We start from the raw sequence: 27,703 nt of genomic DNA, 5'->3' as shown, positions 1-27,703 counted from the left end.
ATCAGCTCCATTAGGATTACCAGCAGAAAGCTACGTGACAATTCGAATAAAAAAACATTTGTTTCAAAACATATCATGTGCTCTGTAAGCCTGTCACTCTGGGGTTTGAAAGTCCATGTTGCTAATTAGCACAATAGGTATAGCACACAGATGTTGTCGACTGGAATTCACTAGTTTTTCTAGTATTTTGGCCCAATTCCAAACCGACCCCTACCCACTTCCACTCCGTTTGTGCTTTCGATGATAACAACTTCATGGTTACCTTTTTAATCAGGATATACCTGTGTCTAGTCTAGAAAACTGAAGACTTGTTCATTCGATTGTAAAGTTTTGTATACTCACAGATATTTTACAGCAGCGAGATTTAGAAAAAGAAACCCACTCATTTGGGTGTATTTTCCATATCTCTGGCCCCCCTCAATCGATTTTGATGATTGACACCTCTTTTTAACCGTTAGAGCCAATAGAATTGAGGGTAAGTTCCTACAATCCATTACCCATTGGTGAATGCATGCCAGCACGCCCAAAACCGGAAGCTGGGTTGTATTCCTCACACACTCTATAGGAAATCTCAGTTTTTGGGGGTTTTTGACAAAAATGTTATGATGGATTATCAGTAATCATTTCAAAGTGACAGACACGTTGGGCTATGGGGCTTAACAGGTTAATGGTTATTCAGACTGTGTTGAATAACTTCATGGTTACGTTTAACTTATGATTGTATACCCGTGTCTAGTCTAGAAAACTGTAGACTTTTTCATTTGACTGTAAAGTTTTGAATATTCACAAATATTTTACAGTTGCAAAAACTAAGCAGTTTCTAAACATCATATTTGAATAAAACGGTTTTATGTTGTTGCCATAGCAGTGATAAAAAGTGAATTTAAATAATGCTGCGTTTCTTTTAGCAAATAGAAAATAAAAGTCTGGAGATATTGATTCCTCGCTGCTACAGGTTAAGTCACGTGATCTCCTCCATCTAGTGGATACACTGTTATTAAGCCACATGTCATTTCAATCCATCCTGTAGTTGGTGAGATATGTTACAGGACAAACCAATCAACCGAAATGGACATAAACACACCCTTTAAAAACAGATTTAAAACTATAAAAATAAAAATAAAAGAGACACTTTTTCAGTTTTACATATTTATGTAAAATGTGTATGTACAAGTAATAGGCAGCAATGCACCGCTGACATTCAAACTGAAACAAAATAGTGCTAAAATAGAAAAAACAGAATACAGACATTGCAATTTTTGCACTTGTTGTACTGATAACTGAAGACTGGATGTAGAGAGTAAGAAAAGTGGTGCAAAAATAACAAATATCAGGTAACAACGCACAACAGGTATAAAGAACTCTACCATGAAGGCCTCTATGTTATCTCATGACGCAGATTGGTGGTTAGTCAATAATGAAATGAAAAGGAAATGATCCAAATGATTGGTAGTGCATTCTTCAATCAGCTGACGGCAGAACTCTGTCCATACGTTATTCAACAGTAATCTGGAGTCTAATAACTGGTTTTATGATTTGTTATTAAATGATAAGACTATCTGAAAGAAAAGTTAAACATTTGTCTAGCTGAGAGTTAGAGGAGAAGATCTACACCACTCTTGAGTCTGTACGCTAAATATGAAGCTAGCTCCACATGGCTAGCCTAGCATAAAGATTTGAGGCAGCTTGCATGGCTCTGTCCAAGACATGTCAACAATAAACTCACTAGTTTACACATATGTCATAGTTTAGTCTGTACCAATAACAACAAATGCTATTTGTTTTATCTATTGGACAAACCCAGCTAACTTGTAACTCTGTTACATATGCTAGGCTAGGCTAAGCTAGCCACCTTCTGATCCTAGCTTCATATTTCAAGTAGATACAAGAGTGGTATCTTCTTATTGAGCTCTCAGTTATAAAATCCACTCTACTTGCAAGCTGAATATGAAGCTAGCGCCACATGGTTAGCTTAGCATCAAGACTTGAGGCAGCTAGCATTGGTTGGTCCAAAACATGTCTATCAGCACTTTTTAAACTCACTCATTGACACACATTTCATTAGTTTAATCTGTACCAATAACAACAAACGTGTGTTTTAGCTATTGGACAAACCCGGCTAACCTATGCTACTTATGCTAGGCTAAGTTAGCCACCTTCTGATTCTAGCTTCATATTTAAAGTAGAGATACAAGAGTGGTATCAATCTTCTTATTGAGCGCTTTGTGATCAAATCCACTCAACTTTTAAGCAAGATTAAGAAAGATACTGTATCTACAAACATAGTGGAAATGATTTCAGTGAGGAAGGGCTTTTACTACAAAATCCTTTTTCTTAAGGCAGATTTAAAAAAAAGGAAACCCAGCATACTGTGGTGCCATCACTCACCACAATCATCTTAAAACTTAACAAAAGGACGTTTCCAAAGTATATCTGTAAATATACAAAGATATATAGATATATAAACAGGACAATAGAAAGCAAAGTTTGGGATTTTGTGCAAGTTCATATGTAGGATGAGATGCGAACGACGGACGACGGGGGACGTATTATTTGAAGACGTTCTCGAAGGCGGGACATTTGTAGGTCTTGAGTTTCTTGATGGCCTTTTTGAACTCTTTGCTGGACTTGTCCCACTTGTGGATCCCAGTGAGGAGGAACTGCTTGTCCACCTTGCGGCCCATAATCAGGTACTGGTTCCCCAGGTTGTCCAGTTGCTGGCAGGGACAATCGGCGCCATTCTTCAAGTACAACACCAGCGACTTCATGTCCTTCTTCTTCAGGTTCCCAGTCTTCAGCATCTTCTTCCTCTTCTGCAGGACCACCTTGCGGTCCATGTTTTCCCGCGTCACCTCCTTGATCTTGGTCTTGAAAGCTGTTGGTGGAAGAAACAAAGGGAACAATCAGTTAATCAGTTTAAAGGTGGATTGCACAAAAGGTCCAGTCTAGTTAATATGTTGTTGGTACAAACATACCAGACATGCACGGTGTCTCAACCTCTGCATGAGCAAATTCAAACACCATACAACATGTAAGCTAATGTCATCCTGTAAGGGTAAAATGTTGGCGTAAAGGATTCCACTTGCGTTGAAATATTGAATGTACCATTTTGTCTTTCCCTACTGCCTTTGTTTTTCGAACTAAAGAAGCCCTTCATTATGGGGTTTCCCCTTTCCTCTAGTGCAGGGGTCGGCAACCCCTGGCTGGCACGCGGCACCGTAACCAGTGGCACACTAGGAATAAGTGTGCAATAATATTTAAATTGTATTTTCGGATCCTGAACGAGACCGCCGCCAGAGCGCGTCTCCCCGTTACCTGTAGAAGGAAGCCATGCACGCAACGCAGCCCCGCTCTCTTTAACTCCAGGTGACTTTCTGCCGCTTTCCTCCGTGGTGCAGTGCTGATCGTTTCACCACGGAGGAAAGCACTTCACTAATTGCAGTACCCATAAGGAGCTGTACAAATGACGCAGTTTTTGCGTGGCTGTGTATTTTGTTGAAAGCCCAGTGGCGATCTGCTCATCTCTCATCGAAATAATATGCTACAAAGGGGCGGACTGGCCAACTGTGTGTTGAACTTTCCTGTCGGCTCCCAGACCGTAGTCGAGGAGGGCAGAAGCAACAAGCTTCAGGTTCAATAACCAACTTTAGCTTAAATGACTGGAGAGAGAGGCGAGCTCTTCTTGGGAGGCCGTTGCATTTATTTAGCTGTTCTTCTGTTTCACAAAATACATCACAGACCTCTGTTTTTCTGCTGCCTCGTTTCACTTCCAGAAACATACACACGTTCCCTCACTGTCGCTCTACCGTCCACACACACACATGCACAAGCCACACCCCTCTCTCTCTATCTCTCTCTCTTAAAGGGATAGCGATCTCATCTCACTCTGCATGACCCGACGCGACCCTAATATCATAACATGTGTGCTCTGGAGAATCACAGAACGGACGATCGTCCTTATTATTATGACGTTTAAACCAATTACTTAAATTTGTATGTTAAATTCGGCATCATGTAAGTTGCAACACTGCTTCCCCAGCGAGGCTCCCCCGCCCTCCTGCTGATAGTTGACGAGCGTCGAGCTCCTCCCCCCCCTCGATAGTTGGCATGCTGATAGCAATTTTTTTTTTAAATGGCACTTCATATCAAAAAGGTTGCCGACCCCTGCTCTAGTGTGTTCTATAGGTTTTAGTGCATGTAAATGGTCTGCAAAGGCTCAAATCCCTGTGTTCCCACCAGACGGAGTTTCCCTCCCCTGAAAACACCATGTTCTCATCAGTTCATTCTTGAATCTGAGTGGATTTTGGTGCAGAATTCAAAGAAATTCTCTCAAGGGCTTTTAGAGGCTTTTCCAGTCAGGAGGATGGGATCAGTTCGTTCAACCAGAAAACGTCAACAACGTCTTTCAGAAATCAGAAGCAGAGTCAGGTTTATTTCCAGGTAACACATACGAGGACTTTGACTTGGTGTTGTGGTATATACATACAAATAAAACTAAAATAAAAAACACGGATAGAGAACTATTTGAACAAAACTATAATAACATTAAAACAAATTGTAAAATATAGAAGTATGTACATTGAATACGGTTGAAATCGAACAAATAGAATTTCCAATACTCTTTATAATCCTACTAATGCAAATCAAACCTAGATCTATCAGTGTAGAATCAATCCGTAAATCAAGAGAACAGAACATCAGTCTGATCAAAAGTACAGAAGGTCTGTTGAACTGACTCCCATGCTTCTTTTCCAGATTGCTCCTGATCTCCAACTGAACTCTATTTAACCTTTTCTAATCTCTCTGTTTCCTCCCGTTCCCTGAATCAGAGCGCGACTCAGACTCCGGTGGTCCAAATCTCTCCCGGAATGACGTCCTCTCGTTCACCTCTGACACATCGTGACACGTCAACGTGAGAGGAAAAAGCTCCGCGTGCTACTTCCAATCTGCGAGATTGGAGATAAAGTCTTGTGACCTGCAGTGCCTGATTGAACATGAGTTTTTTTCACACTCCAGCAAAGATCTGGATAAAACTTTAGACACCAAATCCCCCTTGAGTCATTCTTTGTACAATCATGCTTGACGTCAAATCCTGATCCGGCACTTCCAAGCGTTTCATCTCCTCCTTTTCGCCGGTATCTCCCAATCGCTGATTAAAGTGTTCAAGCAGCGCTGTTTTTTCCCCCAGTCTTAAGAGCGCACATGGTGGGGATTAAGACTCTTATCGTCTGTCTCTATTCTCTGTGAGCAGGCTTAGTGTTCGCTGAAATCAAAACGGGCAGCATTCATAATTAGCGAGTGGTAATAAGGGAACCCCTGAAAGGACTTCATCTCGATAAATCCTCCGTAATCCGTTGACGCTGTGAACTTTCTTTGCACCTTCTTAGAGTTTAATCTCCTCGTACAGTAAGAAGTTCACATCAAATCATTGTTTGGACTTTTATTTCAAAATAGAATTCCGACTTTAGTGAGAATTGTTCAGGCTTTCTCTGAATTCTGACTTTCTCTCAGATTTCTGTCTCTTTCTCAAAACGTATAGAAAGAAGAATTCTGACTAAAGACTTTATTGGGACTTTAAAAACATTTTTTTTAAAAAGAATTCCGACTTTTTCTGACTTTTCTCAGAATCCTGACTTTAATTTCTGAGAAAATCCCCATGTGACCCTAATCCTCTTCAGCACTTTAGACATTGTCACATTGTCATGTCAGAACGTATAGTAAGAAGAATTCTGACTAAAGACTTTATTGGGACTTTTTCAGACTTTTTCGGAAAGAAATCGTTGAATTCTGACTTTTCTCAGAATTTAAATTCTTTATTATGAATTATGTAGCATTCATAATTAGCGAGTGGTGAAAGGGAAGGACCACCCCAGAAAGGACTTCCATCCTCCGTAATCCTTTGACGATGTGAACTTTCTTTGCACCTTCTTAGAGTTTAATCTCCTCGTACAGTAAGAAGTTCACATCAAATCATTGTTTGGACTTTTATTTCAAAATAGAATTCCGACTTTAGTGAGAATTGTTCAGGCTTTCTCTGAATTCTGACTTTTTCCCAGATTTCTGTCTCTTTCTCAAAACGTATAGAAAGAAGAATTCTGACTATAGACTTTATTGGAACTAAAAAAAAAAAACGTTTTTCAGAATTCCGACTTTTTCTGACTTTTTCTCAGAATCCTGACTTTAATTTCTGAGAAAATCCCCATGTGACCCTAATCCTCTTCAGCACTTTAGACATTGTCACATTGTCATGTCAGAACGTATAGTAAGAAGAATTCTGACTAAAGACTTTATTGGGACTTTTTCAGACTTTTTCGGAAAGAAATCGTTGAATTCTGACTTTTCTCAGAATTTAAATTCTTTATTATGAATTATGTAGCATTCATAATTAGCGAGTGGTGAAAGGGAAGGACCACCCCTGAAAGGACTTCCATCCTCCGTAATCCTTTGACGATATGAACTTTCTTTGCACCTTCTTAGAGTTTAATCTCCTCGTCAGAGGCGCGGGAAGGTATTTTGAGTGGGGGTGCTGAGGTGCTGGACTCCAGTGAACACTATTACGGGCACTATAGAGCACGCACAAAAAAACTCCCCACACGCAAACACACAGTAAACCCGCGACTGTTACGATGAAGGCTCGATAATCAGCTCACGGCATATAGGCAGGGGTAAAGTGCTATGTTTCACGAGTGGGGAGCAGACCTCACCTCCTCTAGGGGGGTCCGGGGGGATGCTCCCCCGGGAAGATTTTTTTTTAAATGTTGAAGTTAAAGCATCAATCTGGTGCACTTTGAGAGCAACATTAAGAGATCTATGGATACATCTCTCAACATCCAGATGAAACACAACTGTAAGCAGATGTTCTTTTTCTTTATGGATATTTTACAAATCACTCCCCTTTCAAACTGTATTCTTGTTTTACTGCCATATAATATTTCATAACTGTTTTTCCTTTATTCTCTTATTTTTTTATAACTATAATGATCATATGAAGGTGTGCCGCGGATATAATCTTTTTAATAATTTGTGACCAAACCGTTTGAGACCCACTGAGATAACTTAGACTAAAGTTAACTATCTAAACACTCAGAGAGTCCTTTAGCTCACCTGAGCCCCTCAGTCTGAGAGGAGAGCTCTCCTCTCAGTCTGAGAGGAGAGCTCTCCTCCAGCTTGTTGTGGAACAAACAGCTCCGTATGTCCGTTAGTGCAGCTAGCTAACCAGATGCTAACAACACGGTCCCTGCTGCTGGCACCGGTCCCTCTCTCTCTCCCCCTCTCTCACACACACTAAATGCGCTATTTCCGCACACACAGAGCCGTGAGCTTGAATGACACAAGCACACTTTTATTTCCATGCAACTCTCTGATTGGTCTGGTGTCTTGCCTCTGTTGCATTCACTGAACACGGGGAAATTACAGTCCTGCCGTCCTTTCTAGTGTCTTGATGAGGTTCACGTAAAGCACGGTTAATGTATTATATTATTGAGGTAGAATTGTCCGGGGCTACAGAAAAAACATTCGGGGCAGGCCAAAATATTATTTTACCAACAATGTGGAATTGATTGGCAACATATTACACAGATTATGCACAGCGGGAGCAGCAATAACCGTCAAATAATAATTCAGACAGGGGAGCTCCGCACCCCCTGTCTGCCGTTAGGGGGTGCTGCAGCGCCCTCAGCACTCCCCTTCCCGCGCCCATGCTCCTCGTACAGTAAGAAGTTCACATTAAATCATTTTTAAGAACGCCTTCCTACGCTTGTGGCAGCAGAACTAAGCATACATCAGGCTAGTTATCAACTAAAACAACCTTACGTTCACAAACTGCCATTAAAGAAACCCTATTCCTTACAAACTACCTCAGAGTCTACCAGTTGTACACTTTTTCATACATACAAGTGTATCTGAAAGTCTTTAGTAGAAGAAACAAGCAAGAATCATTGATGTTGACAAAATGGCTTTGTTTCACTGAAATAGCGTTTAAGAGTCTATTTGTAAAGAAAATCTATTCGACCAAAACTTAATTTCCTATAGTTTTAAGGTGTCGTACATAAAAGTGTATCTTGCAGTACATTTGTGAGAGAACTAATCACAAATCAAGCTAGTTATCAACATGTCATTGTCTCGCTTAAAAGTAGGGTAGGTAAGAACGGAGAAACCAGCTCGAGTGTGCTACAATTTAAAAGTACGCAGCGGGAAAACAATCAGCCCCTTCCTTCAGACTTCCTCACAGAGCCCCTCCTCCAACACACAGGAACGTGCACACGACCAATGAGGGCACGAGATAAGTTTGTGCACAGATGGAAGGCTGACAGGCAGGTAGGCCATCCAGTTACTTTCGGTCGGCCGGTGAAAATAATTAGTCTAGCTTTTCCCAGCGCCACGGCTTCCATAGATGAAATATTTGAATGTATTTATTGTCAAAGCATTTCATGTATTCATAGCTATCGGGATGTGAAGAGCATTCCATGGAATATAACAACAAAGTGTTTCTGAAGTGAATTACCTACCCCACCTTTAAAACAGCCTTAAAATCCCAAACTGCCATTATAGAAACCCAATTCCTTACAAACTACTTCAAATTCTACCATTTTACAGTTAATGAGAATTAAGTTTAAATTAAGTTTAAACGTTGAGAAAAGTAGAAATGCCATTTGGAGAGAAGTTGATGGAATAGAGTAGAAACGACAAACTCTCTACAAGTGTATCTGAAAGTATGTAGTAGAAGAAACAAGGAAAACATCATAATTATAAAGATATTTCCACTTTAACATGATTTCAGTAGGTGGTCTTCACCGCTGTTACATCTGCGGGGCGCCTGGTTATATTTTACAATGGGGGAGCAAACTTTGGATCTATAATTGGCGAATGCATGGGTGGTTTCTCTGGTTTAAAAGTAATTTCCTGCGTTTATACAAACTTCCTGCAGTAGTCTACATTAGTTATGAAAAAAAACAATAAACTCATAAAAAAGTCAACCATGTGTTGCATTAGAAAAAGTGGGTAAAATACATAACGTTCGCATAACTCATAACGTTCGCCCCCTCAATGAACAATAGAGATTCATTATATTCACTGCTCACGCGCCTACGCTGCTTTTATTGCTTATGGCGGACAATTCAAACATATAAAGCTCAATAAGAGGCCATGTTTCCAACACTGAGCGATTGTACGGAGAGAATAAAGGTTTTTTATTCAACCAGAAAAAGCCAAAAGAGTTGATAACGAAACATTCAATTCTCTAGTGTCAATAAAACCCATTAAGAAATCAGAATTTTGTAAATAAGATTAAAAGAAAATATATCATGGTATCATTATAAAATTGTAAATGCCCAGTTGAACCTATTATAAGACTTGATTTGGGCAACTCTAACTCGACATATTATACAAAATACAATAGTTATATGCAAAAGTCTAACGGCACGTCCACACGGCAGCGTCGCGTTGAAGCTTGCCGGTGGACGTGTCTGGCGCGCGACCAACAACCAATCACATTAACCTCCCGCCCCGGACACACAAGCACGCGGTTTGATTGGCTAGCGCTTGTACTGGCATATGATTTGATTGGCGGGCGCTTCCGTCGACGCTTGAACATTTGAACTTTTCTCAACTTTCGAAGCGAGCAACGGAGGCAACGCGACGGAACGCGACGGAACGTGACGGAACGCGACGGAACGCGACGGAACGCGACGGAACGTGACGGAACGCGACGGAACGCGACGGAACGCGACGGAACGCGACGGAACGCGACGGAACGCGACGGAACCACAATGCAGTTCGGCAAAGCGTGACGTCACCCCATTCAAAGTGAAAGGGCAGCGTCTCCGTTGAAGCACGCGACGCTGCCGTGTGGACGTACCGTTAGGGCCAGATACTGTGAGAACTAATTTAGTTTTCGAGAATAAAGAATGTAGAGATTGAAGTCCCACTGACAGGAACAACGTTCAATATAACAGAAGAGAAAAGCATTATGTTGAGATTGAGTTTAAATGTTGAGAAAAGTAGAAATCCCATTTGGTGAGAAGTTGGTATGTTTGGAATAAAGTAGAAATGTAAACGACAAACTTTGTTCTCGAGAAAACAGAACAAAATGGAGGAGGATTAGAGCCACATGTGAACATTTTAATGAAATCTGACCAAAAGTTTTTTTTCCTGAGATTCTGTGAGACGGATTCTGACTTTTTTCACAGAATTCTTATTAAGAAAAATTCTGACTTTTTCTGACTTTAATCAAACATTTCTTAGAAAAATTGAATTCCGACCGTACTGGATATTTCTCAGTCTTTCTCAAAAGTTTTAGAAAGAAGACTATAGACTTTAATGGGACTTCTTTAAAGGTCCCCTATTACACTGTCTTTCATCAATACAGCACAGGTCTCAGATATATACAGAGCCTAACTTGACTTTGGTTCATCTCCAGCATTGCAGTATCAAATGTTTTGAGTTCTGAGATTCTGTGAGACGGATTATGACTTTTTTCTCAGAATTCTTACTCAGAAAAATGTGGAATTCTTCTGACTTTTCGCAGAATTCTGACTTAAACCTCGAAAATAGAATTCCCACTCTAGACTTTGGTGGGAATTTTCCAGACTTTTCTTTGATTTCTGACTCCATTTCAAAACTTCTAGAAAGAAGAATTTGGACTATAGACTTGGGACCTTTTATAAAAATAATCTTAGAATTCTGACTTTTTCAGACTTTTCTCAGAATTCTGAATGTAATCTCTGAAAATCCACATGTGAACCCAATCCTCTTCACTATGTGAGACACTGTCCTATGTGTACAATGTGTAACTTTACTTTGGATAATCCCAGCGTTGAAGAATCAACTGTTGTTTAGTTTGGGGGGGTTTCCTGACCCTTGACCTGATTTCCTCAGACAGGGGGTGGGGGGGTCATAAACCCAGCAGGGGGGTGTGTTTGCCCCATTCACAGTAATGGAAACACAACTGATGAGCTGAGGAGATCTGCCCTGTTGTTGCAAAGGAAAGGAGCAATTTGCCAACGACAACAAAGTGCCGTGTCCGAGGCAAAGCTTTAATTGAAGGCTGCGAGAGGTTCAGGGACAACGAGGAACCGTAAAGCCTTAAGCATGGAGATAAAAAGCGGCGGGAACAAAGTGTGGAGTGCGACGAGCCGTAAATCTGTTACCAGCTGCAAACAGAACCAGTGTGTGAGGACCAAGAAGTACTCAGATGATTCAGGAGAGGAGCAGAAGTGGAGAATATACTGGAAAAGTCCTGCAGCCAACATTAAAAAAACACTAAAGTCTGTTTCCAATGCATCGATTCTCTACTTTTTACAAGGAAACACCAGCGTTGACCTTTTAATTGGGCAAAAGTGGCGATACTACAGTTTAAAAATACTAGTGAAGTCTTGCATTAGACATACTGCTTAAGTATACGTAGCAATACTACAGTGTGAAAATACTAAAGTCCTGCATTCAAACTAAGACTTACTATCTTACTTTTAAAAGCATCAGTATACATTTAAAAAGAGGGAGAAGTACTCAGATCTTGTACTTCAGTAAAAGTAGAAGTACTCAGATCTTGTTCTTGAGTAAAAGTAGAAGTACTGAGATCGTGTACTTGAGTAAAAGTAGAAGTACTCAGAACTTGTACTTCAGTAAAAGTAGAAGTAATCGAATCTTGTACTTGAGTAAAAGTAGAAGTACTCAGAACTTGTACTTCAGTAAAAGTAGAAGTACTCGAATCTTGTACTTGAGTAAAAGTAGAAGTACTCAGAACTTGTACTTCAGTAAAAGTAGAAGTACTCGAATCTTGTACTTGAGTAAAAGTAGAAGTACTCAGATCTTGTACTTCAGTAAAAGTAGAAGTACTCGAATCTTGTACTTGAGTAAAAGTAGAAGTACTCAGAACTTGTACTTCAGTAAAAGTAGAAGTACTCAGATCTTGTACTTGAGTAAAAGTAGAAGTACTCAGAACTTGTACTTCAGTAAAAGTAGAAGTACTCAGGTCTTGTTCTTGAGTAAAAGTAGAAGTACTCAGATCTTGTACTTGAGTAAAAGTAGAAGTACTCAGATATTGTACTTGAGTAAAAGTAGAAGTACTCAGATCTTGTACTTGAGTAAAAGTAGAAGTACTCAGATCTTGTACTTGAGTAAAAGTAGAAGTACTCAGATCTTGTACTTGAGTAAAAGTAGAAGTACTCAGATCTTGTACTTCAGTAAAAGTAGAAGTACTCAGGTCTTGTACTTGAGTAAAAGTAGAAGTACTCAGAACTTGTACTTCAGTAAAAGTAGAAGTACTCAGGTCTTGTACTTGAGTAAAAGTAGAAGTACTCAGATCTTGTACTTGAGTAAAAGTAGAAGTACTCAGAACTTGTACTTCAGTAAAAGTAGAAGTACTCAGATCTTGTTCTTGAGTAAAAGCAGAAGTACTCAGATCTTGTACTTGAATAAAAGTAGAAGTACTCAGATCTTGTACTTGAATAAAAGTAGAAGTACTCAGATCTTGTACTTGAGTAAAAGCAGAAGTACTCAGATCTTGTACTTGAATAAAAGTAGAAGTACTCAGATCTTGTACTTGAGTAAAAGTAGAATTACTCAGATCTTGTAGTAAAAGTAGGAGTACTCAGATATTGTACTTGAGTAAAAGTAGAAGTACTCAGATCTTGTAATTGAGTTAAAGTAGAAGTACTCAGATCTTGTACTTTAATAAAAGTAGAAGTACTCAGATCTTGTACTTGAATAAAAGTAGAAGTACTCAGATTGTGTACTTGAGTAAAAGTAGAAGTACTCAGATCTTGTACTTGAATAAAAGTAGAAGTACTCAGATCTTGTACTTCAGTAAAAGTAGAAGTACTCAGATCTTGTTCTTGAGTAAAAGTAGAAGTACTCAGATCGTGTACTTGAGTAAAAGTAGAAGTACTCAGAACTTGTACTTCAGTAAAAGTAGAAGTAATCGAATCTTGTACTTGAGTAAAAGTAGAAGTACTCAGAACTTGTACTTCAGTAAAAGTAGAAGTACTCGAATCTTGTACTTGAGTAAAAGTAGAAGTACTCAGAACTTGTACTTCAGTAAAAGTAGAAGTACTCGAATCTTGTACTTGAGTAAAAGTAGAAGTACTCAGATCTTGTACTTCAGTAAAAGTAGAAGTACTCGAATCTTGTACTTGAGTAAAAGTAGAAGTACTCAGAACTTGTACTTCAGTAAAAGTAGAAGTACTCAGATCTTGTACTTGAGTAAAAGTAGAAGTACTCAGAACTTGTACTTCAGTAAAAGTAGAAGTACTCAGGTCTTGTTCTTGAGTAAAAGTAGAAGTACTCAGATCTTGTACTTGAGTAAAAGTAGAAGTACTCAGATATTGTACTTGAGTAAAAGTAGAAGTACTCAGATCTTGTACTTGAGTAAAAGTAGAAGTACTCAGATCTTGTACTTGAGTAAAAGTAGAAGTACTCAGATCTTGTACTTGAGTAAAAGTAGAAGTACTCAGATCTTGTACTTCAGTAAAAGTAGAAGTACTCAGGTCTTGTACTTGAGTAAAAGTAGAAGTACTCAGAACTTGTACTTCAGTAAAAGTAGAAGTACTCAGGTCTTGTACTTGAGTAAAAGTAGAAGTACTCAGATCTTGTACTTGAGTAAAAGTAGAAGTACTCAGAACTTGTACTTCAGTAAAAGTAGAAGTACTCAGATCTTGTTCTTGAGTAAAAGCAGAAGTACTCAGATCTTGTACTTGAATAAAAGTAGAAGTACTCAGATCTTGTACTTGAATAAAAGTAGAAGTACTCAGATCTTGTACTTGAGTAAAAGCAGAAGTACTCAGATCTTGTACTTGAATAAAAGTAGAAGTACTCAGATCTTGTACTTGAGTAAAAGTAGAAGTACTCAGATCTTGTAGTAAAAGTAGGAGTACTCAGATATTGTACTTGAGTAAAAGTAGAAGTACTCAGATCTTGTAATTGAGTTAAAGTAGAAGTACTCAGATCTTGTACTTTAATAAAAGTAGAAGTACTCAGATCTTGTACTTGAATAAAAGTAGAAGTACTCAGATTGTGTACTTGAGTAAAAGTAGAAGTACTCAGATCTTGTACTTGAATAAAAGTAGAAGTACTCAGATCTTGTACTTGAGTTAAAGTAGAAGTACTCAGATCTTGTACTTGAGTAAAAGTAGAAGTACTCAGATATTGTACTTTAATAAAAGTAGAAGTACTCAGATTGTGTACTTGAGTAAAAGTAGAAGTACTCAGATCTTGTGCTTGAGTAAAAGTAGAAGTACTCAGATCTTGTACTTGAGTAAAAGTAGAAGTACTCAGATCTTGTACATTAGTAAAAGTAGAAGTACTCAGATCTTGTCCTTGAGTAAAAGTAGAAGTACTCAGATCTTGTAATTGAGTAAAAGTAGAAGTACTCAGATCTTGTACTTGAATAAAAGTAGAAGTACTCAGATCTTGTACTTTAATAAAAGTAGAAGTACTCAGATCTTGTACTTGAATAAAAGTAGAAGTACTCAGATTGTGTACTTGAGTAAAAGTAGAAGTACTCAGATCTTGTACTTGAATAAAAGTAGAAGTACTCAGATCTTGTACTTGAGTTAAAGTAGAAGTACTCAGATCTTGTACTTGAGTAAAAGTAGAAGTACTCAGATATTGTACTTTAATAAAAGTAGAAGTACTCAGATTGTGTACTTGAGTAAAAGTAGAAGTACTCAGATCTTGTGCTTGAGTAAAAGTAGAAGTACTCAGATCTTGTACTTGAGTAAAAGTAGAAGTACTCAGATCTTGTACATTAGTAAAAGTAGAAGTACTCAGATCTTGTCCTTGAGTAAAAGTAGAAGTACTCAGATCTTGTAATTGAGTAAAAGTAGAAGTACTCAGATCTTGTACTTGAATAAAAGTAGAAGTACTCAGATTGTGTACTGGAGTAAAAGTAGAAGTACTCAGATCTTGTAATTGAGTAAAAGTAGAAGTACTCAGATCTTGTACTTGAATAAAAGTAGAAGTACTCAGATTGTGTACTGGAGTAAAAGTAGAAGTACTCAGATCTTGTACTTGAGTAAAAGTAGAAGTACTCAGGTCTTGTACTTTAGTAAAAGTAGAAGCACCAGAGTGTAGGAATACTCTGTTACAGTAAAAGTCCTGCATTCAAAATGTTCCTCTAGTAAAAGTAAAAAGTGTTATCATCAACATATGGTTAAAGTACCCAATGAGTACACCATTCAGCTCTGAACTGTAATAGAGTAGAAGTACACAGCAGCATAATATGTACCTCTAAATTGTACTCAAGTATATTTAATTGGTTCTTTTTCCTTCTCTAGAGAAATGGGCGTTCTGGATTCTGAAGCTGCCCCTTGTTGATGATGTTGAAACACAATAATCTTTCTCCTCCTCCCAGAACAACCTTGAGTCAGACGCCTTTATCAAGCCGCAGGAAAAAGCTTATCCGCTTGTGCAACTGTTCCTCAGACGAGAACATTTCATAACTTCCAGTAAGAGAGGATTCAGTGGAAGAAACTCTACTTTACTGCCAGAGAGAGGACTCTTTAAAGTAGAGACACTACATACTGATATACACCTGAACATCAGCAGGAGAGGACTCTTTAAAGTAGATACACTACATTGATATACACCTGAAAATCAGCAGGAGAGGACTCTTTAAAGTAGAGACACTACATACTGATATACACCTGAACATCAGCAGGAGAGGACTCTTTAAAGTAGAGACACTACATACTGATATACACCTGAAAATCAGCAGGAGAGGACTCTTTAAAGTAGAGACACTACATACTGATATACACCTGAACATTAGCAGGAGAGGACTCTTTAAAGTAGAGACACTACATACTGATATACACCTGAACATCAGCAGGAGAGGACTCTTTAAAGTAGAGACACTACATACTGATATACACCTGAACATCAGCAGGAGAGGACTCTTTAAAGTAGAGACACGACATACTGATATACACCTGAACATCAGCAGGAGAGGACTCTTTAAAGTAGAGACACGACATACTGATATACACCTGAACATCAGCTGGAGAGGACTCTTTAAAGTAGAGACACGACATATGGATATACACCTGAACATCAGCAGGAGAGGACTCTTTAAAGTAGAGACACTACATACTGATATACACCTGAACATCAGCAGGAGAGGACTCTTTAAAGTAGAGACACTACATACTGATATACACCTGAACATCAGCAGGAGAGGACTCTTTAAAGTAGAGACACTAGATACTGATATACACCTGAACATCAGCAGGAGAGGACTCTTTAAAGTAGAGACACTACACACTGATATACACCTGAACATCAGCAGGAGAGGACTCTTTAAAGTAGAGACACTAAATACTGATATACACCTGAACATCAGCTGGAGAGGACTCTTTAAAGTAGAGACACTACATACTGATATACACCTGAACATCAGCAGGAGAGGACTCTTTAAAGTAGAGACATACTGATATACACCTGAACATCAGCAGGAGAGGACTCTTTAAAGTAGAGACATACTGATATACACCTGAACATCAGCAGGAGAGGACTCTTTAAAGTAGAGACACTACATACTGATATACACCTGAACATCAGCAGGAGAGGACTCTTTAAAGTAGAGACATACTGATATACACCTGAACATCAGCAGGAGAGGACTCTTTAAAGTAGAGACACTACATACTGATATACACCTGAACATCAGCAGGAGAGGACTCTTTAAAGTAGAGACACTACATACTGATATACACCTGAACATCAGCAGGAGAGGACTCTTTAAAGTAGAGACACTACATACTGATATACACCTGAACATCAGCAGGAGAGGACTCTTTAAAGTAGAGACACTACATACTGATATACACCTGAACATCAGCAGGAGAGGACTCTTTAAAGTAGAGACACTACATACTGATATACACCTGAACATCAGCAGGAGAGGACTCTTTAAAGTAGAGACACTACATACTGACATACACCTGAACATCAGCAGGAGAGGACTCTTTAAAGTAGAGACACTACATACTGATATACACCTGAACATCAGCAGGAGAGGACTCTTTAAAGTAGAGACACTACATACTGATATACACCTGAACATCAGCAGGAGAGGACTCTTTAAAGTAGAGACACTACATACTGACATACACCTGGACATCAGCAGGAGAGGACTCTTTAAAGTAGAGACACTACATACTGACATACACCTGAACATCAGCAGGAGAGGACTCTTTAAAGTAGAGACACTACATACTGATATACACCTGAACATCAGCAGGAGAGGACTCTTTAAAGTAGAGACACTACATACTGATATACACCTGAACATCAGCAGGAGAGGACTCTTTAAAGTAGAGACACTACATACTGACATACACCTGGACATCAGCAGGAGAGGACTCTTTAAAGTAGAGACACTACATACTGATATACACCTGAACATCAGCAGGAGAGGACTCTTTAAAGTAGAGACACTACATACTGACATACACCTGGACATCAGCAGGAGAGGACTCTTTAAAGTAGAGACACTACATACTGATATACACCTGAACATCAGCAGGAGAGGACTCTTTAAAGTAGAGACACTACATACTGATATACACCTGAACATCAGCAGGAGAGGACTCTTTCATATTTGTCCTTGTTGATGGAGCTACAGAGCTGCTCTGACTTGAACTGACTATAAAGTATCTTGGTTTATCGTATCGTTTACTCAAATAAAAGCAGCATTACCAAAGTAAAAGTCCTGTTTATATACTTAAGAAAGTAAACGTACTTGATATGCACAATGAAGTAAAAGTGGAATATTGGCCAGTGAATGCTGTTGAGTAGAAGTTTAAAACACCATATCATTAAAATATTCTTCGGTACAAGTGTCTCAGAGTAAATGTACTTCTTTACATTCCTCCACTGGATGAAACACATCCTGATTAAAGCGTGGGATATTTTCTGTTTCCTCTCGACAAGACGTTAAATCATAATCTGTCTTCAGCTGCTGGACATGTATAGTTCCTCCTCAGACCAAAGCCGCATTCTGACTGGAAGAAGCAGTTAAACACATCCTTCTTTTCGATGCTATCTCTTCATTGAGCATTAGTTGTTTACCGGCCGCTGAATTCTCATGTGTGTTGCATACCAAAGAAAGCATTTTCCTGGTCTTGGTTCTGTCTGTGTTTCCTCACATGTCGGCTGGTTAAGGCGCTTATGACATGAAACCAAAACAACATCTGTCTTGCTCTGAGATGAAACAAACCCACAATGTGCCACTCCGGATTCAGACTGAGTCCCGTCACCGCAGCGTAAACAGCGAGGCAATTCGTTAAACAAATAGAACTCTAAACTCTCCCTGAGAAACACATCAGGCTATCTCCAATGTGCATCTAGCAGCACGGGACCTGGGATTTAAGATGCCACACGTTTTGGTGGAAACATGAAAGCTGAATACATCTTACATACATCATGGTGCTCATGTCGTCCCAGGAAATGCAGCTTGGTTCATGTTTTGAATTGTACTCCAGACCTTCGTTTGTACTGGGTTACAGTAAGTCCCACTTAATCAGCTGCCGTCATCAGATAAAGATCTTCCTCATGTCCTGGTTTAGTAATGTTGTTTTCAGAAGCAATCCCTAAATGATGTGTTGGCGGACAGGTGCTAAAGCGATACAACGATCATAATCTCTTCCATTAGTAGAAACGAGCTGCAGCTTCAGGAAGGATGCAGACATGGAAACACAAAGGTTCCACATGAAGAAACATCTTCAGCAACACATGCAGTGTTTAGAGAACATTCAGCACCTTGAGGAGACATGCTCAGCGTTTACTAAAAGCTGCAGAAACCAAACGCTGAAGAAGCTCAAACACAACGGAGACCAGGGGACACTAAAGAGTGACGCACACAGTTGGAGACCAGGGGACACTAAAGAGTGACGCACACAGCTGGGAGACCAGGGGACACTAAAGAGTGACGCACACAGCTGGGAGATCAGGGGACACTAAAGAGTGACGCACACAGTTGGAGACCAGGGGACACATAAGAGTGACGCACACAGCTGGGAGACCAGGGGACACTAAAGAGTGACGCACACAGTTGGAGACCAGGGGACACATAAGAGTGACGCACACAGCTGGGAGACCAGGGGACACTAAAGAGTGAAGCACACAGCTGGAGACCAGGGGACACTAAAGAGTGACGCACAAAGCTGGAAACCAGGGGACACTAAAGAGTGAAGCACAGAGCTGGGAGAGCAGGGGACACTAAAGAGTGACGCACACAGCTGGGAGACCAGGGGACACTAAAGAGTGACGCACACAGCTGGGAGACCAGGGGACACTAAAGAGTGACACACACAGTTGGAGACCAGGGGACACATAAGAGTGACGCACACAGCTGGGAGACCAGGGGACACTAAAGAGTGAAGCACACAGCTGGGAGACCAGGGGACACATAAGAGTGACGCACACAGCTGGAGAAGAGGGGACACTAAAGAGTGACGCACACAGCTGGGAGACCAGGGGACACTAAAGAGTGACGCACACAGCTGGAGACCAGGGGACACTAAAGAGTGACACACACAGCTGGAGGAGCTGGAGAACAGGGGACACTAAAGAGCGACGCACACAGCTGGAGACCAGGGGACACCAAAGAGTGACGCACACAGCTGGAGACCAGGGGACACTAAAGAGTGACGCACACAGCTGGAGCAGCTGGAGACCAGGGGACACTAAAGAGTGACGCACACAGCTGGGACAGCTTGGTGACGTTCAGGATTATAAAGCTGAACAACTGTCTCTGTCTCAGAGTTAGTCAGTGTTTGTCAGAATATCTGAGAGGACCAGGTTAGCTACGTTAGCTAGCTAGCTCACAGCAGATCTGCAGTGACATCAGACGGAGTCATGTGACCACATTGTTCAAATAAGACCATGAAGCATTTTAGGTAAGTTTCCAACAACAGAGACAGTTGGCAGAGTTTCGTAACTGTAAGTATATCCTGGTTTCTGGAAAGATACTCGAGAACTTCTCCATTTCTGAAGACACTGATGCTAATGTGCGTATGCAAAAGGTTAGCTACGTTAGCTAGCTGTATCTTATTTTGCAGCAACAGAGCGTACAGACAGCAGAACAAACATCCTTACACACTCTTTAACCCATCATTATTATTATTATTATTAAAAAACGTATTTCATTTTGTCTTAATGTACATTATTTAATTTCACATTCTGTTCTTGTACATATCATATTCACATGTATATAGACTTCTTGCACTATTTTTTATTTGTATTTTTGTATTTGATTATGCTGCATTGTGGGAGAAGCTCGGGTCAGAAGAATTCCATTGGCATTTCTACTCTGAAGCTGCTGAGCATCTGATGAGAGCACCTTTGAATCTTTGAATTATTCCCTGAACACCACGGTGCGTCTGACCAGGAGAAAAAACCTGACCGCTAACCTTTGAGCTTTGGAGATCTGAGCAGAAACAGTAAGAAGTCCAGTGTGTTGGAAACAGTGTGGACCCGTGTATACTTAGATCAGGATGTGTGGATAGAGACAGACTCATCTCATGCTGTTCCTGATGCTCGTCAGCGCGGAGCACAGAGTGTGTTTTGCACAGTGTGTTTTGCACAGTGTGTGTTTTGCACAGTGTGTGTTTTGCACAGTGTGTGTTTTGCCAGGGCTGCCAACATTTGAGTTCAGCTTGGAGTGAGATTTTTTTTTGGTGAACCGAAAAAAGAAGCGTTCATGTGTTCAGTGTTCCAAATGTATTGAACATGTACAAACCAGGGTTTCCCATTAATGTACCGGGGCTACAGTGGAATACGCACACACACAGGCCCCGTCTCAGGTCGGTTATATGGAATCCTTGCTTCCCTCACTTGCGTCGTTTCCCTGTGTCTAGTCCCTCCCACCAGGGAAGCATGGAGAGATGCAAGGAAACCACGAGAAGCAGGAAATGAGTTTTAAGAGCAATGGGACGTCCTTTCCTCCGGAGCGTCACGTGAAGCGACGTCCGTTTGTGAGGACGCCGCACAGCTGTTCGTCTGACAGCAGCTCTGTCTCTGTTTTTTTCATCTGTTGTAGACCCCAATAAATCAAATCAAATAAGAACTCATTCTCAAAAAAGATAAACGCCATTCTTAAAATGTATAAACGAACAATAGTTTGATTAATATTGATTAGAGTGCACAAAATAAATAAAATAATTGAGAGAAGAAAAAGAGATATGTTATCTATCAAAACCCAGTTAGATTAACATTCATTGGATTGCACACTTTGTCTGTTTGTGTGGATATGTAGCACATTAACATTTTAATAGCACTTAATGACTGACTGAATGGAAATGACAATAAATGAAAATGTAAAATGAAAAAAGCGATCATGAAAATGTTTCCAAAAAATGAATAAAATGATTTTTGACCACTTTGTTGTTCAGATATATCAAATATTTGTAACTAAATGAAACATGAATTGAAACAAAACACAGTTTAAACTGAGCAGTGACTCCCGTGAGGTTCATGTATTTTCTTCACTCCGCTGGGAAACTGCTCTCCTGTCAAGAACAAGAAGCATGAGATCAGTGCATGCACTGCATCGTCCAATCAGTGAGCGATACACAGTAAGGGGGCGGGGCGAGTGTCTGAGGATTTCATCAGAGGATGGACTGGTGGTTCCTCGGTTATAGCTCCTCCATTATCGCTCCTCGCTCCTCGCTCCTCCGGCAGAAATCAGAGCCATGGGACAGTACTCAAGATGGCGCAGACAAATCAACTTCCGGTGAGACCGAGGAGCGAGGAGCGAGGAAATGAAAATAGTCGACCTGAGACAGGGCCACAGTGTACCCGCGACTCTTACAATGAAGGCTCGATAATCAGCTCACAGCATATCAAATGGCATATAGGTGTAACTTAAGCAGAGGTAAAGTGCTATTTTACAAGTGGGGGGGGGGGGGGGGGTGGGGGCCAAGGGTCCTCACCTCACCTCCTATAGGTGGATCCGGGGGCATGCTCCCCCGGGAAGATTTTTTTTTTTGATATTGAAGTTAAATGCATCAACCTGGTGCACTTTGGAGCAAAATGAATTTATGGATGCATCTCTCAACACCCATATGAAACAGAATGGGATTTTCTTTTTCTTTATGGATATTTTACAAATCACTCACCTTTCAAACTGTTTTCTTGTTTTACTGCCATCGAGTATTTCATAACTGTTTTTCCTTTATTCTCATAAATGGTGACCAAACCGTTTGAGACCCACTGAGATAACTAGACTAAAGTTAATTAAACACAGTCCCTTACCTAACTGAGCTGTAGTTCTCTCAGTCTGACAGGACAGAGCTCTCCCTCTCATTGTTTTAGAAACAGCTTCTAATATCCGCTAAGCTAACCAGATGCTAAGAACAACAATGCAGATAGTGAGTTTGGTAGTAACAAGCTGTATAATAGTGATTGAATATTATTGTATTCTCTTTTTTGGGAGTTGCACTTTGCAGACGGTCCCTGAGCACTCGTTTCTACTCCGGCTGCGGATAGAGACCAATGTGTCCAGCTCGGAGGACGTCGCGTATTGGCTTTTTTTGATCAAAATGTGATTGTAGTTCGTTGTCAACCTCACCACGGCACTTAGGAGACGTCCTTTGTGTCTGAATAACGTTTTTTTCAAGAGTTATTGATCCGTGAAATCAGAATCTCCCAATATCGTTCCAACTTCACTGAACTAAGCCAGAAGACCGTCTCATTTCGTAGACCGCTCGGTTTGCTGTTCCTTCACTTTATTTTTATATACATTTATTTTGGACGAAAACTTAGCGTGAGAAAAGGCAAGTGTGGCGTGAGTGCGTGAGATATGGGCTAATTGCGTGACTCTCACGCACAATGCGTGAGTGTTGGAAGCCCTGCTTTTGCACACTGTGTGTTTTGCAAACTGTGTGTTTTGCACACTGTGTGTTGTGTGTTTTGCAGAGTGTGTGTTTTGCACAGTGTGTGTTGTGTGTTTTGCAGAGTGTGTGTTTTGCACAGTGTGTGTTGTGTGTTTTGCAGAGTGTGTGTTTTGCACAGTGTGTGTTGTGTGTTTTGCAGAGTGTGTGTTGTGTGTTTTGCAGAGTGTGTGTTTTGCACAGTGTGTGTTGTGTGTTTTGCACAGTGTGTGTTTTGCAGAGTGTGCGTTTTGCACAGTGTGTGTTGTGTGTTTTGCACAGTGTGTGTTTTGCACAGTGTGTGTTTTGCACAGTGTGTGTTGTGTGTTTTGCAGAGTGTGTGTTTTGCACAGTGTGTGTTGTGTGTTTTGCACAGTGTGTGTTTTGCACAGTGTGTGTTTTGCAGAGTGTGTGTTGTGTGTTGTGCACAGTGTGTGTTGTGTGTTTTGCAGAGTGTGTGTTTTGCACAGTGTGTGTTGTGTGTTGTGCACAGTGTGTGTTGTGCACAGTGTGTGTTGTGTGTTGTGCACAGTGTGTGTTGTGCACAGTGTGTGTTGTGCACAGTGTGTGTTGTGTGTTGTGCACAGTGTGTGTTGTGTGTTGTGCACAGTGTGTGTTGTGTGTTGTGCACAGTGTGTGTTGTGCAGAGTGTGTGTTTTGCACAGTGTGTGTTTTGCACAGTGTGTGTTGTGCACAGTGTGTGTTTTGCACAGTGTGTGTTTTGCACAGTGTGTGTTTTGCAGAGTGTGTGTTTTGCAGAGTGTGTGTTGTGTGTTGTGCACAGCGTGTGTTTTGCACAGTGTGTGTTGTGCACAGTGTGTGTTTTGCACAGTGTGTGTTGTGCACAGTGTGTGTTGTGCACAGTGTGTGTTGTGTGTTGTGCACAGTGTGTGTTGTGTGTTGTGCACAGTGTGTGTTGTGCACAGTGTGTGTTTTGCACAGTGTGTGTTTTGCAGAGTGTGTGTTTTGCAGAGTGTGTGTTGTGTGTTGTGCACAGCGTGTGTTTTGCACAGTGTGTGTTGTGCACAGTGTGTGTTTTGCACAGTGTGTGTTGTGCACAGTGTGTGTTGTGCACAGTGTGTGTTGTGTGTTGTGCAGAGTGTGTGTTGTGTGTTGTGCACAGCGTGTGTTGTGCACAGCGTGTGTTTTGCACAGTGTGTGTTGGACTCTTACCGAACTCGCTGGCGCACATGTGTTCCAACATGGCGTCCGACTTCATCTCGTTGTCACATGGAGGGCAGATCGAAGAGACACCTGAGAGGAGACATGGAGGGTGAGGGTTACAGTCAGTGGGGAGAAGACGAGAAGGAATCAGTCCTACTGGAGTTACTCACATGGACCTTCGATCAGAATCAGAACACTTGATTTATTCTGGGTGGGAAATTAGTTTTTTTGTCAGTTGCTCTATTTCAGAATTAAATAAATAACAAGATAAAATAAAAGACAAAGTCAAAATGTGCATGAAACAAATAATAGAGAATAGGAAAAACATCTATATTAACATAAGAAAGAAAAGTATGAATTTGTAAAATAATATATAATATAAAATACAAATATTAATACAAACACAAGAAGTGAAATGAAGGACGAATACAGCAATTGGTGTAACATATTCATAAATAAAATAAGTAAGAAATTGCAATAAAAACACTTAAATAGATTTAAAGTAAACAGAAAACAGACAATGTGAAATAAAATATTTATATATTTCATTTTCAAGTATTTTCTGGACACCCATGCTTTATTTATTTTGTATTTTGTTATTCGTCCAGTCAAGAATATTTAGGGTTTGGGGGACGCCAGCTGATACAGACATAGCAGTGGCTCAGTCGGTAGGGGCTTGGACTGGGAGCCGTAGGCTCACCGGTTCAAGTCCCAGGCCTAAAAATGGAGTATGGGCTGCTACGTTGAGAGGTCCCAGTTCCCCTCCTGGGCCCTGCCGTGGTGCCCTTGAGCAAGGCACCGGACACCCCCCTTCCCCCCCACTCCCATTGCTCCCCAGGCGCTGTGCAACAGCTGCCTTAATGCGTGCATGTGTGACCACCTTTCGATTTGATTCGATATAATATGAGTATTGCACAGTTTGATAATTGCACAAATGTGGACGTGGATTTAAACTCATTTTTTAATGAAAGTGTGCTTCCTGCAGATGTGCAGAGTGATGGTGTCTCGCTCTGATGACATCACTCAGGAATGTCTGCAGTTTTTATTAACCAGCTGTAACGGAGAGATCCTTTAACACAGCGCTCAGAAAGGACATTTCAATAAAACTTGTATACACCTCACAAAAAGCACTGAACAACGTGCATGGAAATCACATTCAAAGGAACGCTCTGACATTCCCAGATAGAAAACAAATACATCGTAATATCATTATAACAGACCTCCTGAAGACAACGTGTGTTTTTGCCAAAGAGTAATTCACTCGATTATCTGCTGATATTTAACTGACAACATTTTTCTATTTTTCAAATGAACGCTCCGTGCCAAACAGCTGACTCTACTTTCCAAACAGAGCTGGAAGAGGAGGAGGAGGAGGAAGAAGAAGAGGAGGAGGTACTTAAAACAGAGAAAGTAATTATCGTAGGTGACTTTAATATTCATGTTGACGATGATAAAAATAGCCTTACTGTTGCATTTAACTCTATATTAGATTATGTTGGTTTCTGTCAGAGTGTAAATAAACCAACCCACTGCTATAATCACACTCTCGACCTTGTTCTGACTCATGGTATTGAAATTAGTAGGAGTTAACTTTTGAAGTACTGTTACTAGACTACAAAGCATTAGCCAAAAGCTCCTGCAGCAGAAACCTATCTGTTAGTGCTATAGCCAAATTTAAGGAAGAGATTCCACCAATACTTAACTCGATAGCATGTCTGCATGTAGGGGAGGAAACTTATACAAAATGTACACCACCCCAAATTGATCATGTTGTTGATAGTGCTACAGATGCGCTGCGAATAAAATTAGACTCTGTTGCTCCTTTGAAAAAGAAGGAAATAAAACAACATAGATTAGCTCCATGGCATAATGCCGAAACCCGCAAAATAAAGCAAAAGTCGAGACAACTTGAAAGGATATGGCGTTCCACTAAACTTGAAGAATCTCGTTTAATTTGGCATATTACTCTCAATGAACATAAGAAAGCACTGCGTAAAGCGAGAGCAGCATACTACTCTTCATTAATAGATGAGAATAAGAATAATGCAAGATTTCTTTTCAGCACTGTAGCCAGGCTGACAGAGAGCCACAGCTCGACTGAGCCTTCTATTCCCATAGCACTCAGTAGGAATGACTTTATGTGCTTTTTTAACGATAAAATTGTTGATCTTAGAAACAAAATCAATGACCTCTTGCCTTTGACCAGTATAGTGTTATCAACAGCTCCCGGAAACCTAAGTTCTAATATTACACTAGATAGTAAACTAGAATGCTTTTCAGCCATAAACCTTGAACAATTAAATTCAATGATTCTCTCTTCCAAACCATCAACGTGTATCTTAGACCCGATTCCAACTAAGCTGTTAAAAGAAGTTTTTCCATTAATTAGCACTTCTTTATTAAATATTATGAATATGTCTTTATTATCAGGCTATGTTCCACAATCATTCAAAGTAGCAGTGATAAAACCGCTTCTTAAAAAGCACAACCTCGATCCAGAGGTTTTAGCCAACTATAGACCTATTTCTAATCTCCCGTTCCTCTCAAAAGTTCTTGAGAAAGCAGTCGCAAAACAGCTGATTACTTAAAAAACTATGATTTATTTGAAGATTTTCAGTCTGGCTTTAGAACACATCATAGCACAGAGACAGCTCTGGTTAAAGTCACAAATGACATTCTAATAGCCTCTGACAAGGGACTTGTCTCTATTCTTGTCTTGCTCGATCTCAGTGCTGCATTTGATACTATCGACAATGATATCCTATTGCAAAGACTAGAGCACTTAGTTGGCATACAGGGAACTGCTTTAGGCTGGTTTAGGTCCTATCTATCTGAACGCTCTCAGTTTGTACGTGTCAACGATGAATCTTCCACGCAAACCAAAGTTAGCCATGGAGTGCCACAGGGCTCAGTGCTTGGACCTATTTTGTTCACCCTATATATGCTTCCGTTAGGCAATATTATAAGGAATCATTCTGTAAACTTTCATTGTTATGCGGATGATACTCAACTATATTTATCAATCAAGCCTGATGAAATTAATCATCTAAATAAAATTCAAGACTGCCTCAAGGACTTAAAAACGTGGATGACCTTAAACTTTTTGATGTTAAACACGACCAAAACTGAAGTTATTGTACTTGGCCCGAAGAATCTACGAAACAAATTATCTAAAGATATACTAACTATGGATGGCATTAATTTGGCCTCCAGTGAGACTGTAAGGAATCTTGGTGTTATATTTGATCAGGATTTATCCTTTAACGCCCACATAAAATCAATTTCAAGGACCGCCTACTTCCATCTACGTAACATTGCAAAAATCAGGCATATCTTGCCTCAAAACGATGCAGAGAAACTAGTCCATGCATTTGTTACTTCAAGGCTGGATTATTGTAACTCCTTATTATCAGGGTGTACCAAGAAGTCAGTCAAGTCTCTTCAGCTGATTCAAAATGCTGCAGCTCGTGTACTAACCAGAGTTAGGAAAAGGGACCACATTACTCCTGTTCTGGCTTCCTTACACTGGCTCCCTATAGAACACAGGATAGAATTTAAATTCTTCTTCTGGCCTACAAAGCCCTTAATGGGCAGGCGCCATCTTACCTTAAAGAACTCATTATACCCTACTGTCCTACTAGGGCATTGCGTTCCAAGAATGCAGGGTTGTT

The 27,703-nt window shown here is 40.3% G+C and overlaps 1 protein-coding gene across 1 annotated transcript in view; it reads right to left on the bottom strand.

The window, feature by feature from the left end:
- Positions 1 to 1,132: 1,132 nt before the first annotated feature.
- The window catches only part of LOC307043326 (secreted frizzled-related protein 1-like), a 42,622-nt gene continuing 16,051 nt past the window's right edge, over positions 1,133 to 27,703 (bottom strand). Inside the window, exons 2-3 of the mRNA XM_079687704.1 lie at positions 24,042 to 24,122; positions 1,133 to 2,875 (exon numbers count right to left, since the gene is read on the bottom strand). Coding sequence (XP_079543830.1) covers positions 2,550 to 2,875; positions 24,042 to 24,122 — 407 coding nt within the window. The 3' untranslated portion in view covers positions 1,133 to 2,549. The remainder of the gene's footprint in view (positions 2,876 to 24,041; positions 24,123 to 27,703) is intronic.

The sequence above is a fragment of the Notothenia rossii genome (assembly GCF_949606895.1).
Source record: "Notothenia rossii genome assembly, chromosome: 6".
Taxonomy (NCBI): domain Eukaryota; kingdom Metazoa; phylum Chordata; class Actinopteri; order Perciformes; family Nototheniidae; genus Notothenia; species Notothenia rossii.
Note: the sequence above shows the minus strand (reverse complement) of the source record. Positions and strands in the feature narration are given on the sequence as shown.